The 17,588-nt window shown below is 45.6% G+C and overlaps 1 protein-coding gene across 1 annotated transcript in view; it reads left to right on the top strand.

Annotated features, from left to right (window-relative positions):
* The first annotated feature begins 2,024 nt into the window (after positions 1-2,024).
* Positions 2,025-17,588, top strand: part of LOC124621763 (Krueppel-like factor 16) — a 269,430-nt gene continuing 253,866 nt past the window's right edge. Inside the window, exon 1 of the mRNA XM_047147177.1 lies at positions 2,025-2,852. Coding sequence (XP_047003133.1) covers positions 2,228-2,852 — 625 coding nt within the window. The 5' untranslated portion in view covers positions 2,025-2,227. The remainder of the gene's footprint in view (positions 2,853-17,588) is intronic.

Here is a 17,588-nt window from a genome sequence, read left to right as displayed (position 1 = left end):
CTCTGTATTGACATATCCTGTCAGATGGAAGTAGGCTCCGTCTGTCCACAAAATCTTCCACGGCCAATCACTGTCCACTTCCATGCAAGGAAGAAATTCCAGAGCAAAGGTCTCTCTTGCTGGCTGGTCAACAAGAAGCAACTCGTACACATGGGTAATTTTGAATGTATAGCAAAGAAGTATGTTTCGTAGGATTTTACTCACCGTGCTCACGGATATGTCCAATGTTCGGGCAATTCTCCGTGCACTACACGTTTGCACACCATCATCACTCGTCGTCTCCTGCATTGCTGTGGCCACTGCTTCCACTGACGTCGAATCAATTCGTTTCCTCTCTTTACCAGGTTGCACATCAAAAGAACCCCTATTTTCGAATTTCCAAATCATTTTCATCAGACCCACGGCAGTCATGGGACCAACACCTATTTTCAAACCCTTCTGTGTCCGGAACTCCTGCAGAGCGACGTGTGCACAGCCATCATTCTTGTTATACAGATTTACAAGCAGAGCGCGATACTGCAATGAGATAGTCTTGGCGGGCATCGCACACGCGAATGGAGGAAAAGCCGTGTACTCCGCTTGTCAATGGGTCGTGCGCGTCGCAGGTGTTTTCATTTACGTATTCTGACACATACGGCGCCATCTATTGATCAATTTTCACACTATTTTTTCTTCTGTATACGTTTTCCCTCTTCTCCGATAATATTCCGTTGCAATTTAACATCATTCTGACCTGTAGTGTTATTTATACAGCGTTTTGATAGTTTAATTATAATCATACTGTGCAACATTCGTCGTTGTCTCAACTCGATACGCTCCCGATTTAATGCTCATGTAACAAGGTTGTCTTTCATGCGCTTGAAGAAAACGTTTCCAGCAGTTTGCGACTGATTCGCTCCATGCCGCTCCGTCTGTGAAGATTGACTCACAATGGACGTTTGCTTGTACAAGTCTCCACAATTGTTCATAGGCCCAAGCATGTGTGCTTTTTGGAATGCACAAAATTTCATGACAGAAAATGGACCAAGTCTCAAGCTGTTTGAACGGTCCGAATGCACGCGTTGAATTAGTATGCTTGATCAGTCTTCGAGCAAAGGGTCTAGGTTACAGAAATCTCTGTATATGCGACAATTTCTTTTAGAGAGACACCGATAGAATGTTTTTTTGACCCAGTAAAGTTTATGTGTTTCTGATATTTTGAGAATGCAAAGGTGAATTCATGGGAAGAATTTGTAAGACATTGTTCTCAAGGGGTGCTAAATGATAAATAAAATGCATTGTCAACAAAATGGAGAAACTGGTCTAAGGACGTTTCGGGGCGAGGGTTTAGACGACAATAATAGACTTAGTGTACTCTACGTAGAGGCTTTATGTCAAAGAGTAATCACTGTAGATGATATGTATATGTCATTAGCTCTAAAACATAGTTTCCAACTAACAATTTGGCTGTAATAACAACTTCAGTTTCACGTTTGTTATTTAGCAACAGAGGTAAGGCGTCAAATACCACTAGACCTTAGAAAGAAACATAAAATTGCATTTTATTCCATATGCTAATATATTCTGTTATGATACAAAAAGGCTTACAATTGATACTACATACTTCATTTTAAAATGGAGAGTTATTATCTGTGTAAGAAGCGATAAAATCACCACTCGTGTTTTTTTTTATTTTGGTTAATTGAACAATTGTGTATCACCATTTACGCAGCAATGTTCGTTAAAAGAATAGACCATGGTTGCGTTTATTTCGATAACAATAGTGTAGAGTTAAAAAACTTACGTTATTTACGTACGATATTTTGGATGTAGCATGATATTAATGTTTACAAGTTTCGGGTGGATACATCCCTTCGTTTCCAAACGCAGCGCGACGTTTACTTTGAATGCTGGCCGACAGATGTCTCAGCCAATGCATGTTGCGCTCGCTACGATCACGTGATATGCGCAGTGGCTGTGCGCAGAGGTTCGGCGGGCCCTGTTCAAGGGGCATGGCGCTCGCTAGGCCAGTCGTGCGACCGTCGCGGGAGGGGAAGGTTGTGCGCACTATCGGCGCGGCAGGGAGGGATGAGCACGAGTACGCCGCAGCCGAACAAAGGAAAGCAGCGCAGAGCCCTGTCGAGGGCTGACTCGTGAGAACGCAGAGATTCACAGCCGACCCCGTTCACCTCCCGCCGCCACGCTGCAGCCGAGCAACTCCACCCGTATCGAGCAAGAAGATCTCGATATGGATCAGGACATAAACTTCGCGGCACAATGCCTAATAGCTATGTCTAATTCTAAATTCAACGGTAACGGAGGTAACTGGAATGCCTCGTCAGTGCCTCTGGACTTGTCTCCACATCGTGGAGCTGCCGTCATTGTGGACAAGGTACCCGGTTCTGGACTGTGGGAACCGGAGGCGGCTGTCGCAACGGCTGGGGCTGCGTCGCCTAGCTCGGCGGGGTCCGCCCCCGAGTTGTATATGGTAGCGCGGATTCTGACGGATTTAACAAGTATCAAACAGGAACCTGTGCCCAACGTTCCCAGTGACGATGACGGGGGTAGCAGCGCAGCCGACGAATTGATGATCGATGAAGAAGAGGAGGAAGTTGTGTGCGAGGTGGATATGAACGATGCCGCGTCATCTTCGTCGTCTGTGCGCACAAAGCGTCCGGCCGGTAACGGCGGTAGTGGCCGGCAGGGGGCGGGTCGCAAAGCCCCCAGCAGCGGCGGCGGTAGCAGGCCCAGCAGCCGGGCCGCCAACACCGCAGCTGCCCTCGCCCGGAAGGTCCACAGATGCGACTTCGACGGCTGCGACAAAGTATACGGAAAGAGTTCGCATCTGAAGGCCCATCTTCGAACACATACAGGTGAGTTCTGAGAATTAATTGCGCTGCATTTAGCTCTAGGTCGTAGATGCTTGTACCAGGTATTACCTCGGAAGTATCGGTACTGTTTTAAGTGTAGTTCTAATGAAACTTAACGCTTGGAATGTGTTTGTTATCCAAAAACAAAATTTTACAATTATAATGATAATCTGTTTAACGTCAGATTTATATTGTACACGACGATCTCCGTAGTGAGGCTCCACATTTGTAACTGATATGCTTCATGGTTTCTCAGTAGCTAAACTTAATTATTTCGACCATCACTGTTAGCATCTTTTCGGTTTCCTTTACAATATAATAATCATCGCAATTTCAGCATTAATCCACAAAATTCTCGAGGGAGTTGGGTGACCCGTCAGTATCCGTCTTCTGCCCAGAAACTCCTTCAGAAGCAGTTTTCGGGGCAGGGAGTTGATTATGTGATGGTCGAAAACAGACCGTGAGAGCAGGACTGCAACGCATTTAGGCAGCCCGCCACATGCGTTAAGCTCGTGGGAGGGGCTGGCGTGGGCGTTGCTGGGGGGCGTGTTCGATAAGCCGCTGGTTATTACACACACGCCGCGTAGCAGTCAAAAATGTACCGCCAAATCCAGATTCGATGCCTATCTAGGCTGAAGCGTTTTACATGTAACACTTAATGAATTTTGTATTCGTAATATTAGGAATTCGCTTATTATCTCGCGTAGCATTAGACGTCTAAACCATTTTTACGTTCACGTTCTTTTTACATGGCTAGATTTAAATGCAGAAAACATACTTTTAGCAATAATAGCGCTCTATTGCCCTATATGGTTGGTTTCACTGCCTGTGTAATTTAAAATATGAAACGCTAAAGAGCGACACAAGAGCAGATAATCTGTTGGGCTCGTTTCTACCATAAGTGTCGGTCCAAGTCGTGTAGAAAGTGTTTGTTTCGTCTGCTCGACTTTCTCTTCGTGATAGGCAGGTGAATACTTTTCTTGCTATTCTAATATTAAAAAAAAAAAAAAAAAAATTGGCGCTGACTGCGTATAACCTGTGTACAATCGGGCTCACTCGTAGGATAGTCTGTACGCATGCGGGGTATTATTGTTGCTCCAACATTATTGAAGCAATTCGCATGTCTCATTTTTAACCGTTCTGTTGCCCCATAGTTTCATGTGCTTTGTTGCGTACGCATGAGTCGTTTTTCTTTTTTCTTGCCCGTTGCTCAGCAAATGTTTCCAAGGAAACAGTCGACTGATGATTGGATTTGAGTTAAGTTTTTGAGTTTAAATTTTAAATATTAATATTGGTCAGGTAAAATATGTCTGCGTGAGAAGTGTCTGCCGTGGTAATTGTGTTCCTCTATGGCTTTTTTTTTTTTAATCTAACATGGAAGATTGTTTTTGTCTTGGAAGGAAATTTACGCACAGTTCTTACCTCCGCAGCTACATGTCAACTGATGGGGGCGAGGCGTAATATATTGACGGCCGGTGTGGCCGTGCGGTTAAAGGCGCTTCAGTCTGGAACCGCGTGACCGCTACGGTCGCAGGTTCGAATCCTGCCTCGGGCATGGATGTGTGTGATGTCCTTAGGTTAGTTAGGTTTAAGTAGTTCTAAGTGACTTATGACCACAGATGTTGAGTCCCATAGTGCTCAGAGCCATTTGAACCAATATATTGACGTTAGAAGCAAATTGAATGTGCGGTGTTTCTGATGCATGCCTGTTAACCGACAGTTGGAAACGGGTCGGAAAGAATAACCAAAATGTTAAAAGTACTTGAGTCGTTTGCTGTATCGTAGAGGTGCCAGATATTAGTGCTACGTTATGTCTCCTTACGAACTACGCACTTTTTTACCTTAACAACTCCACTGAATGATAGGCGTAAAACGATTAATACCAGTTATTGCTATTCCTCAGCTAATATTCACGAAAGCGCGTAAAATAGCACTACGAAGAATATGTTGAAAATAAGTGCTCTACTCGAGTCACAGACAATATTTTAAAATGTTTTAAAAAGCAGGACAAAGTGCCTGTTTTTACACCTCGCCCAAGGCTCTACAGTGCTAAAGAGATTCACAAGAAAGTATTGAATAGGCTATTTCAATGTAACACCGGCCGAATGTACTTACTTGGACGGCATTTCGTAAATGGTTGCCACATTCCAATCTTTTGACACACATAAGTAGCGTAATAGCTGAGGTTTTGTCAGGTGCCTTCTCAATGGGGACGAACAAGGTTGTTCATTGCATCAGACTCGTTTTCCGCTTTCAAAGATTTTTTACACAACTTCTGTAAAATTCGGGACTAAGTTTCAGTTATGAAAAGTCATCGTGACGATACAGTAAAATTATTTTAGAATAGATGTTAATGGTCTTCGACGAAGATTTTTAGTAATATAAATGCCCAAGGGACTGGCCTCGTGTTCAATTCCTATCCAGCCACCTTTACATTAGTGTTGAATAATCAGTTATGCGCAGTTTCCATTTGGTTCCTTAGAGAATAACCTTGGTTTATTTCAATGTGCTCACGGCCTATTATTTAACCCATCTGTGTCAGCACTAGCTATTGCTAATGGCCTCCTCTTGTGGAATATTTGGAGAGATGGTTTGTTGATTGCGCGTGCTCTTTCTTGTGGTTCAAATCAAATGGCTCTGAGCACTATGGGACTTAACTTCTCAGGTCATCAGTCCCCTAGAACTTAGAACTACTTAAACCTAACTAACCTAAGGACATCACAAACATCCATGCCCGAGGCAGGATTCGAACCTGCGACCGTAGCGGTCGCGCGGTTCCAGACTGCAGCGCCTAGAACCGCTCGGCCACTCCGGCCGGCCTTTCTTGTGGAATGGGATCTATGTTGGATGCAAGAATGAGATATTAGAAAATTATTGGTTCCATATGTCATATAATTCGTTCCATACAAAAATACATTTGTTTGGACTTCTGTGGTATTTTGAGGATTGCTTTACAAAAGATATATGTACCAAGTCAACGTAAATCGTTCTGGAGCAACGTGATCACCATATTTCTCTACCACAGTTAAAACTGCGCCTTTCGCAATGATCATGCTTTGACAACGGATTAATCTATTTTTCCACGATGATCTGATTTCATTCATCGTATTGGTCTCTGGTATGGATTTTTATTATTTTTGTTTTTGTCTTGTTATGTTTCTTGAGCGTCTCACCCGGCAATGTGGCAGCGGACCCTTGGAATTTACTTGGCTCACTACGGTCTGTAAGAGCTTTCCGACCTGGGTCTCTTTAACACGAATGTAGCATTCGTTCCTTTTTCCGTCCGTGGTATATATGATATAGTATCGATTCGTATGTCGCTAGCTTGGCTTGTCGATGCTTCGCAGCTGTAAATATATACCGTCAGTAGTTTGTTCCACAGACGTTTTTCTCACTTTCGAACCTTCCAGTCAGGTTATACTGGATTAAGTTTTTTAAAGTTTAGATAATTGCCAGTATAGGTGTTGTAAAAACTAATTGGTGTTGTACATTCACAACTCATTCTCACCACGAGCAGCACTTTTTTTTTTTTTTTTTTTTTTTTTTTTTTTTTTTTTTCAAAACTTGGTGAGGAACATACACTCCTTAGCCTTTCGCAGTTGGTGCCCGTATCCGCTGATCAGTCCCGGCATTCCTCCGCCCTCCTTGCCAGCCCTAGTCAAAATACCTGTGTGTCTCTACGTCCCTACATTATAAACTCTGTGCTATTGCTGGCAGAAAGGCAGTGACTAAAACAGTTTCGCCATGTAGCAAGTGTTTCCGACGGCATGTTAGTTGACCCTCCAATGGAGTGCAACATGCTGTACAACTTCCGGGTTGAAATTGCCTAGGACTGTCTCAAACACTGACGGTTGCGTTAATCGGCAGGCCTATCCAGGCAGTACCTCTAACAGTCGAGTCGACCTCGTGTGCACCCTGTGGCTTTTGTAGGCAGTGTAAGGTTTTGCTAACGAGTTGTCGCTGCGGCGCCGAGCAGTTGGCTATTTAACTGTGTGGTAAGTATTGGCTTTGGACAAAGGAGCGTTTTAAAAGCTGGCGCATGCGCGGTGCGGCAGGTGTGGGTGACCTTGGCGGTGGGCGGCGCCGGCAGGGTTCATTGCCGGGCAGGGCCCGCGGCGCGCCGGTTCCATGCTAATGGATCGCTCACCTTGGAGTTCCAGCCACGGCCCGCAGCCGCTGGACCCCAATCCGAGGCACCGTCATTCACGCCGCCTCTGCTTGTCAACTTGGTTTCAGGGGCACAGTGCGAGCACCCACCTATGGCGTCATCCGAAGCCAGGGGGCGGTTGTGGTAATGGACTGTTGTCGCCGCAACTGCCTCTCCATCTCAATAGACGGTTTTGTCGATCTTCCCAAGCCCCCGCTTGTAGTCCTCCAGTTCCCGTGGCTCAGCACTCCAGTTCTCTTTACGATGTCCTCATTAAATTGGCGGATTCAACTATCTGTAAGAATTCCGCTGCACGAGACATTACTCTCCACTAGAGCACATCAGCAAATGCTCCATCTTCAGTCTGATTTGCTTTATTTCTCGTGCAGCTCATACTCAGAGACGACAGAGGACTTGGAATAGCGGTTGAACGAAGTGGATGGTGTCCGGAATAGAGGTTATAAGAAGGGCATGAACAAAAATAAAACTAGGCTAATGGAAACTACTCGAATTAGATGAGATGGTGCTGACAGAATTAGATGCGGGAAATGAGCCACTTTAAAGCACACAGATGAGATACCATCTGGGCAGAAAAATAGCTGATGGCCGAAGTCAAGAAGATATCAAATGCAGACAGATAATAGCAGAGAAAGCATGTCTGGGAAAGAAATTTGTTAATCTCCAAATCAGGAAGTCTTACTTGGAGGTGTTTATATGGAGTGAGCTTTGTACGGAACTGAACCGTGACGATCATCAGAAAAGACGAGAGGAGTATAGCTGAACTACAGAAGTTTATTGAAAATATATGTTTGATCGAATAACTAATGGAGAGATACTGAACCGAATTGGAGGAAAAAAATTGTGGCACAAGTTGGCGAAGAGAAGGATCAGTTGGCTCAGGCATGATGAATCGTCGATTTAGTAGAGAAGTGGGTAGGGGTGGGGGTGTTAGAAAGAGGCAAAGGGTCGAATACAGTAAGTAGGTTCAGAGGGATGTGTGTTACTGTAGTTCTTCAGAGATAAAAAGAATTTCATGAGACTAACATGGAGAGTTGCATCAAGCCAGTCTTCTAACTGAAGGCGGTAACAATAACGCAGTGTCAACGGCATAATTCTTTCGGGTCATATCTATATAAAGGAATTGCTTAACATGCCTTAATGATATGAGAAATTTTTTCTTTAATTCTCTCTCATGTCAATGCAGTTCGTGTTGTATTTGTCTTGATTTGCTTTATTCACTCCTTTCTTGATTACTACACAACGCATGCAATATTAGGGTTTTAGGTTCGTGGACGTCGTATCATTCTGCTCGACTCGTTAACACAAAAATTTACACAGCATAATTGATTACATCCCTGATACTTTCGATACAAAAACAAAATTTGCTGCGTTAGAGGGTTCTGATCGTATAATTTACCTGTCTGGACAAGTTCAGGTCCATTTTATGGAGGTTGTGGTCAATTGTACAGTCAGGATGTGTTGAAAGGTCGCTCACAAGCTGCCTGTACTACAGACACTGGTCATGAATCTGTTGCAGGTTCTTGTCACTCTTACAGTGTGCATCCCTGCATAAAATATATGCAGTCAGGATCACATTTCTATTGTTGTTGTTTTATTTTTATTCGTGTTCATAATTTCCCCTCTCTGCCTCATTCGTACATTTTCAGCTATTGTTTTATGGTCATCTCTTGGTGTTCTTAGTAATTTTTACTCCACTGCATGCTATTTAGTGATTTGATTCCCTGCATTAGAACCCCTAGAAAAGGATTCTTAGGAACGACTTCGTCATAGCCTAGGGATTGTTTTCGGCATGAATCTTCCACTGAACAGCGGAGTGAAAGCTTCTTGCGCACGAACACCAAAATTGCAGATGTCTAGGCGAGTCTGTTATTAAATTCGGGAATATTTTTACGGCTATCGGGGAGGCGTAAATTCTCCCAGCAACTACTTTACGAAACTCAGCTCACTTTGTCTGTCCACGAGGCGCAGACAACGGTGCACACCTTGACATTATTTCCTGAACTTTCGAAAGTCGTTAGGTGAAGTTCCACATTGTCTCGTAATATTTCGAACGTACAGAATCTGACGAGCTATAGGCAAATAGAATACAGCTTCTCATTCTTACTGGAGACAAATATTCAGACGTAAAGGCAGCATCGTATGTACATCAAGGGTGTATTATATTGCGAACAGTAATGGTCCTATAAATAAAAGACCGAGTAGGTAGTGTTGGGTGCTCCACGAAGCCATTGCATGTTGGGTGCTCCACGAAGCCATTGCATGTTGGGTGCTCCACGAAGCCATTGCATGTTGGGTGCTCCACGAAGCCATTGCACACAGAAGTGGCAACGCAAGAAAATTACAATGAAATGCAGGAAAATGAGCATAGGACTGACGCTTGGTGTAGGGAATCGCTGTTCACCCTCACCGTATACTAATGGAACATATTCCGTATACATACGTCGAAAGAACCGTCCTTTTATATTACACGATTGGAGATCATCACCGGAAGCGGGCGCACGGGCTGACTTAAGGCGGAAAGAACGTACAAATCAAATCCTAGTAAAATCATGTCAGATCGAGATTCATTGGAAAAATCTTCAGCGAGTGTAGTCCACCTGCGGTGGAGGTAGCTTACAAAACCCACGTTCGCCTAGTCCCTGAAAATTGTTCTCGTCAGTTTGAAACCCGTACCAGATAAGGTTCTTCTTTTTCTTGTACCTTTGTCCCGCGTCGGTGGAGGTTCGGCGTGGAATTAACGGATTTTGCATGGTTAGTGTAAGGGGTGGCCAGGTGCCATTCCTGTCAACACCCAGCTACCCCCGGGACGTAATGTGTGTACCCCAACTGTCTGCGTGTAGTGTTATTCATGCGAAAGTGAACGAAAGCCGTGGTTTGCGAACCGTGTAGCTGAGGCGTGACGTGGGTACCAGTCCGGTGTTCTCGTAGTGGGGTGTGGGAAACCGCCTGAAAATCACATCAAAGCTGGCCGACACGCAGAGTCTCGTCGTTAATCCTCTGGGCGCATTCGTCCCGGGGCCGGCCCATCTCCTGCCGGAAGCGGCGTTTCAGCACGCGCAGATGTCCGGGCGGGTAACCCGCGGCACATAGGATTGAGAGAGGGAACAGGAAAGGTCTAAAGGAAAGCAGTGCAATTTGACACAGGTTAATTCAGTGAATGCAAAAGTCTTACGAAGCAGCTCACCGAACTCAAGTTACACTAAAAGAGGTGTGCTGTATACATCATGATGTTGTTTACTGCTAAAAATTCCTAGAGCGTCCACTCTGAGAAGAGTCAACAAGACATATTGCTTTCTCCTGCATAAGTTGACAAGACGAAGTTAAAATTAGAAATTATAACTCACGCCACAGATAACCAACTCTTGTTCTTTCCACACTCAGTTCACGACGAACAGGGTAATGTGAATGTGGAACACGAAGTACTTCCACTTACACACAACGAGGCGGCATGGGGATTGTAGGTGTAGTGGCTTGTTTTACTGGTCTTGTTGGCGAAACTGGTAAACGGATGAACTTAGGGCAGAACGTGCACCTTTGGACGGTAGACATTTATCAAATTAAAACACCTCCGTATTCTTATTGCTTCCTACAAGATACACGCGAAGGAAAAATTGGAGGTCTTAAGGCTTGACAACACTTCTTCTTCCCGCTTACATTTGCGACTGGAACAGGGAAGGCCGAAAATTACACACTGCTACACGCAGTACTCTCCGCCGCACACCATAAGAGGGCAACCGAAGTATAGATGTAGAATAGGAGTATGAGAAGATGGACATTGGCTGACGCTCTTTAGAAGCAGAGCTTTGGCCAAAGACCAGATTAATTAAAGGGGAAACTAGCCTCCTAGACAGCGCTGTGGTGTTGGATGAGCCCAGCGGGGCCGGTCGCTAATCCTACCTGTTCGGCGCCCCTGCCGCCGGTGCGCGGACAGAGGCGTGGCTGCGCTGGCAACGCAGGACGCTGCAGCTGCTGAGTCGGCACTCGACGCCTCACCACGTCGCGCGCGCGTGGCCCTGCCTCCCACGGCGGCAGCTGCCGGCGCGCACCGACTTCGTATGCTCGTACACTACTCGGGTAACGGAACTATTATTAACTGGACCCAAGTCACAGACGAAGGCTGCGCCACGCCTTTAACTGGAGGCACAATTTACACAATCATAATTTCTACACTACTGGCCATTAAAATTGCTACACCAAGAAGAAATGCAGATGATAAACGGGTATTCATTGTACGGATATATTATACTAGAACTGACATGTGATTACATTTTCAAGCAATTTGGGTGCATAGATCCTGAGAAATCAGTACCCAGAACAACCACCTCTGGCCGTAATAACGGCATTGATACGCCTGGGCATTGAGTCAAGCAGAGCTTGGATGGGGTGTACAGGTACAGCTGCCCATGCAGCTTCAACACCATACCACAGTTCAAGAGTAGTGACTGGCGTATTGTGACGAGGCAGTTGCTCTCGGCCATCATTGACCAGACGTTTTCAGTTGGTGAGAGATCTGGAGAAGGCGCTGGCCAGGGCAGCAGTGGAACATTTTCTGTATCCAGAAAGGCCCGTACATGACCTGCAACATGCGGTCGTGCATTATCCTGCTGAAGTGTAGGGTTTCGCAGGGATCGAATTAGGGTAGAGCCACGGGTCGTAACACATCTGAAATGTAACGTCCACTGTTCAAAGTGCCGTCAATGCGAACAAGACGTGACCGAGACGTGTAACCAATGGCACCCCATACCATCACGCCGGGTGATACGCCATTATGGCGATGACGAATACACGGTTCCAATGTGCGTTCACCGCGATGTCGCCAAACACGGATGCGACCATCATGATGCTGTAAACAGAACCTGGATTCATCCCAAAAAATGACGTTTTACCATTCGTGCACCCAGGTTCGTCGTTGAGTACACCATCGCAGGCGCTCCTGTCTGTGATGCAGTGTCAAGGGTAACCGCAGCCATGGTCTCAGAGCTGATAGTCCATGCTGCTGCAAACGTCGTCGAACTGTTCGTGCAGATGGTTGTTGTCTTGCAAACGGCCCCATCTGTGGACTCAGGGATCGAGACGTGGCTGCACGATCCGTTACAGCCGTGCGGATAAGATGCCAGTCATCTCGACTGCTAGTGATTCGAGGCCGTTGGGATCCAGCACGGCGTTCCGTATTACCCTCCTGAACCCACCGATTCCATATTCTGCCAACAGTCATTGAATCTCGACCAACGCGAGCAGCAATGTCGCGATACGATAAACCGCAATCCCGATAGGCCACAATCCGACCTTTATCAAAGTCGGAAACGTGATGGTACGCATTTCTCCTCCTTACACGAGGCATCACAACAACGTTTCACCAGGCAACGCCGGTCAACTGCTGTTTGTGTATGAGAAATCGGTTGTAAACTTTCCTCATGTCAGCTCTTTGTAGGTGTCGCCACTGGCGACAACCTTGTGTGAATGCTCTGAAAAGCTAATCATTTGCATATCACAGCATCTTCTTCCTGGCGGTTAAATTTCGCGTCTGTAGCACGTCATCTTCGTGGTGTAGTAATTTTAATGGCCAGTAATGTAAATAACGGCACCGGTAAAGAACTTAGTTTATACCCTGAACAGATAGGTCTTATCCTGAATACTTGATTTACTAGTGTAAAATATCATGAAAATACTTGTACTGAAAACACAGGGCGTCGCAGGAGGAATGTTCAATATTCGGGGATATGGCACGAATGATCATTCGAAGCAAAAAGCCTACTAAACGTGGGCTCTATTATATATACTTTAATAGGTACGAGTTTTTTTTTCAGTAGGAGAGATGTTTCACAGTAGCGAGGATGAAGTACTCATGGTGTGCACGTCAGTTCATGTTTACTAAGCAGACTATTTTGATTCGAACGATTGTTCCTGTCATATCTTTTAATGTTTGAAATTCCTCCTGGGCCACGCTGAATAAACGAACATCTTAACTTATGGTTGGGCATAAAAAAATGCTTTAAGCGTAAATGAGAGATCACAAAATCAAATGGGAGGTCTGGAATGCCAAGCATTTTACAAACTATAACTTTATTCAGAGTTCGAAGTATCCAGCTGGAGATAAGGGAGGCAGCTGCCCCCAACTCCTGTAAAAAACAAAAAAAAAAAAAAAAAAAAAAAAAAGTCTTCTCGAAACGTCCTGTCATTCTGCCCCGCCGGACGGTGTATGGAATTCGGTGCTAGTTTGAAGAAAGCAGAACATGTAATGCATATGGACTAGGGGCGAGTGACCCAGAGCTATTTGTCGAGAAGTACGTCATTTCCTCATTAAATGAGAAAGTAAGGCACGTTGGACGTGAAACGTGGACAATGGACGGTTCAGATAAGAGAATAGAAGCTTCGGAAGTATGCTGAAGATTATAGACGGGTGATTTGGATAGCTAATGAAGCGGTACTGAATGGAACTGGGGAAGAAATAAACTTGACGCTCAACTTGACAAAAAGAAGGTATCAGTTCACAGGGCGCATCCTGAAGCATTTGGAGATCTGTTACATAGGGATGGGTGGCCGGGAGACGGGGGGGGGGGGGGGGGGGCGGCGAAAAACTGTAGAGCTGTAGAGGGAGACAAGATAGAATGCGATAAGAACGTTCAGATATAGGTTGCAGTGGTTACGCAGAGATGAAGAGGCTTGCAAGAATAGACCAGCATAGAGCTGCACCAGTCTTCAGACTGAAAACTACAACAAGAAGACAAGTACTTAAAGGAAGGCTGCCGCTGTGGCCGAGCGGTTCTAGGCGCTTGTCCGGAACCGCGCTGCTGCTACGGTCACTTTATTAATGAGTCGGACCCCAATTTGCCCTTAATACAGTTGCAGTTCTTCTTTGAATACTGGCATGTAATGATTTTATAGTCTTCGGTGGAATGTTATGCCACTCTTCGATCAGAATCTCTTCTAACTCCTGTATGACGAGGGATGCGGAATCTGTCCTGGAGTCTGTGCTCCAATACCGCCAACAAGGGTTCGATAATGTTAAAGTCCGGGGAATGTGCTGGCCAGGGAAGACGCTGCAGTTCAGTTGCATGCTCCTCATGCCGCGATTGTACTGTCCTGGCTGTATGGATGGGTGCTTTTGGTCATGAAATATCGCATTCATTTTTAGGGAACAACATTTGAATCATGGGCTGCACCTGATCACCTAAAATGTTCACATAATCGTTGGCTGTAACACGGCCTTTGAGAGTAATGATGGGGACCAGCAGAGTACCAGGATATGGCTGCCCATACCATTTACGCTTCCACCTCCATGCTTAACCGTTGGAATCAAGCAATCAAGATTGTAGGCTTCTTTTGGCGTTCTCCAGACGTAAACCTGGCCCGATGTTAGAAATTTCGAAAATGATGAGTCGTCCGACCATATGACGTAATTCCACGGATCAGCCGTCGAGGATTTATGCTCCTCACACCAGGTTTTACGCTTCTTTGAATTGGTTGTCGTCATTAATGGTTTCGGTATAGCAGCTCGTCCTCGAATATTCGCTTTATGGAGTTCTCGGCGGACAGTGTCGATAGATAGCGGGTCTTAAAGATGACTATTGATGTCTGCAGTTACCTTAGCCGTCGTAGTTTTGTTTTGAATTGACACAATTCGTGTTAGCGTACGATAATCTGTCATTTAGTTTCGATTTGCCCCTACTATTACGTTTAAACTATGATGCCTTCCCGTGTGTTGTGTAGGCTGTCATGATCGTTGACAGTCGCTCTTGGAACATTCAGTAAGTTGGCTGTGTTGGTTACTGATGCTCCAGCTAATCGAGCCCCCACAATCTGCCCTCTTTGGAACTCTGTTAGGTCTTTCACTACACGTCGGCCTCGCCCTCTGAATGCTAGTATGAAGTGTGAACTACTCGTAAAGAATCTGCGCTGATGCCTAGACCGTACTGAACACGCACAGTCCAGCGTGGCACGTGCCTTAGCTGCGTTGTTGACCGTCACACAACCATCCATTACCACCACTGTTCGCATTATTTTGTCTATCCCCTGTACATAGAGCAAGCAGTAAAGGAAACCAAAGAAAAACTTGGAGAAGGATTTAAAGTTCAGATAGGAGAAATAAAAACAGTGAGGTTTGCCGATGACATAAATTCCGTATGACACCAAAAGACTTGGAAGAGCAGTTGAACGGGATGGAAGTGTCTTGAAAGGACAATATTAGATAAACATCAACGAAGCCAAAAAAGGGTAATGGAATGGAGACGAATTAAATCAGTCGATTCTGAAAGAGTCATATTAGTAAAACACACTAAAAGCAGTAGATAAGTATTTGTAATTGCAGAGCAAAATAACTGATGATAGCCGAAGTAGAGAGGATATAAACTGTTTCTGGCAATGGCAAGACAAGCGTTTCTGAAGAAGTCATTTGTTAACATCGAATGTAGATTGTCAGGAAGTCTTTTTTGAAGACATTAATTTGGCGTCTAGGCTTGTATGGAAGTGAGACGTGCGCGATAAACAGTTTAGACAAGAACAGAAAAGAAGCTTTCGAAGTGTGGCACTACAGAAGAATGCTGGGTGATGACTGAGACAAGATCGATCTGAAATTAGTAGAGTATTGGGGAACAGAGCGGGAGGTATTGCGAGGGCGTGTGGCTTATGAAGCGACGTGAGAAGGCAGCAGCGGCGGGCGTGGCCCCAGCGCGTTTTCCCGCCAAGTCTGCGCGCGTGCGGCGCGGCCTTCGCCCGTGGAGGCCGACGGCTGGGCCTCCGCCTCTCAAGGGAGCAGCCGCTCACTCACTCGCCTTGGCTTTCGCTCCTTGGCCGTCTGGCGCGCCGCAACGCGACGTCTTCGGCCACACAAACAACGCCATGTCTACGCGCCGCATCTCCGTTGATTTGATCCGAACTAGAGAGAGAGAGAGAGAGAGAGAGAGAGAGAGAGAGAGAGAAATTATTTATCTAACACATTTTGTTTTATTGTTAACTAGCGAACTCGGCGATACTTCTTCACATTTGCTAAATATTTATGGGAATGGGATATATATTCTCACCTCCTCCACTCCTTTGTCCATCTCTCCTCCCCTACTGCCCTCCATCTTCTGCTCCTCCTCCTCCTCCTCCTCCCTGTCCATTTAGCCCCGCCTCTGTCCGTTTACTCTTCCCCACTGTCTCTGACCATGAGAGTTGTTTGTTGTTGACAACGAAACCTTGATTGAGAGTCGAAGTTGCTTCAGATGAATAGGTTAACGTGTTGAGATCATTCGTATAGGGGTATGAGAGAGACCTCTCCAGCTTCTAGATCTGTGCCGGCCGGGGTGGCCGAGCGGTTCTAGGCGCTACAGTCTGGAACCGCGCGACCGCCACGGTCGCAGGTTCGAATCCTGCCTCGGGCATGGATGTGTGTGATGTCCTTAGGTTAGTTAGGTTTAAGTAGTTCTAAGTTCTAGGGGACTGATGACCTCGGAAATCCCATAGTGCTCAGAGCCATTTTTTTTCCTAGATCTGTGAAGATAGTAGCTTCCGTTGCAGTATTTAGCATAGTTGCGAACGGTTAGGATAAGTTTCAGAGCATTCAGATTCCATTGTAGTAATCTAATCATAAGCCGATGGAGCATAAATACAGTTGTCTTGTTTTCTGTTAAAACTGAATGCGAGGAAGAAAACAAAACAGCATTTTGTTGTGTGTGCAAAAAAATGTTCGAATATGTGAAATCTTATAGGACTTAACTGCTTACGTCATCAGTCCCTAAGCTTACACACTACTTAACCTAAATTATCCTAAGTACAAAAACACACACACACACACACACACACACACACACACACACACACACACGCCCGAGGGAGGACTGGAACCTCCGCCGGGATCAGCCGCAGAGTCTATGACTGTAGCGCCTTAGACCGCTCGACTAATCCCGCGCGGCTGTTGTGTATGCAATTTTTCTTTAAAGTTAGAGTTTAGGATGAATAAATATGGGAGAAACTGTTTATCTAATGTCTTACATGCCCCGCTATCGTATTTGAAAGTGACTGCGGGAAAGAAAACGAAAACATCGGCGCGCGGTCTACGGCGCCTTTCATAGTCCGCGCGGCTCCCCCCGTCTAAGGTTAGTCCTCCCCCTCGTGTGTGTGTGTGTGTGTGTGTGTGTGTGTGTGTGTGTGTTTTGCCCTTAGCTTAAGTTACATAGTTTAAGTAGTGTGTAAGTGTAGGGACTGATGACTTCAGCAGTCTGGTCCCACAGGAATTTACCACCACCACGAAAACGCACAGTCACAGCAAAGCACAAGATTTTCTTCCTCGCAGTCGGCTTTAACAGAAAACCTGTACATTTTTGTTGAAAAATATACTCTCAGGTGAAAAGTCGTGGGACAACAATATGCACGTACACAGACGGCGGTAACGTATAAAAGGGTAGTGGATTGGCGGAGCTGTCATTTGTACTAAGGTGATAGGTTTCCGACGTGGCCGCACGGCGGGAATTAAAACACTTTGAACGCGGAATGGTAGTTGGAGCCAGACGCGTGGAACACTCCATGTCGGAAATCATTACGGAATTAAATATTCGGAAATCCACAGTGTCAAGTGTGTGCTGAGAATACCA

The sequence above is a fragment of the Schistocerca americana genome, chromosome 7 (assembly GCF_021461395.2).
Source record: "Schistocerca americana isolate TAMUIC-IGC-003095 chromosome 7, iqSchAmer2.1, whole genome shotgun sequence".
NCBI classification, from domain to species: Eukaryota; Metazoa; Arthropoda; class Insecta; order Orthoptera; family Acrididae; genus Schistocerca; species Schistocerca americana.
Note: the sequence above shows the minus strand (reverse complement) of the source record. Positions and strands in the feature narration are given on the sequence as shown.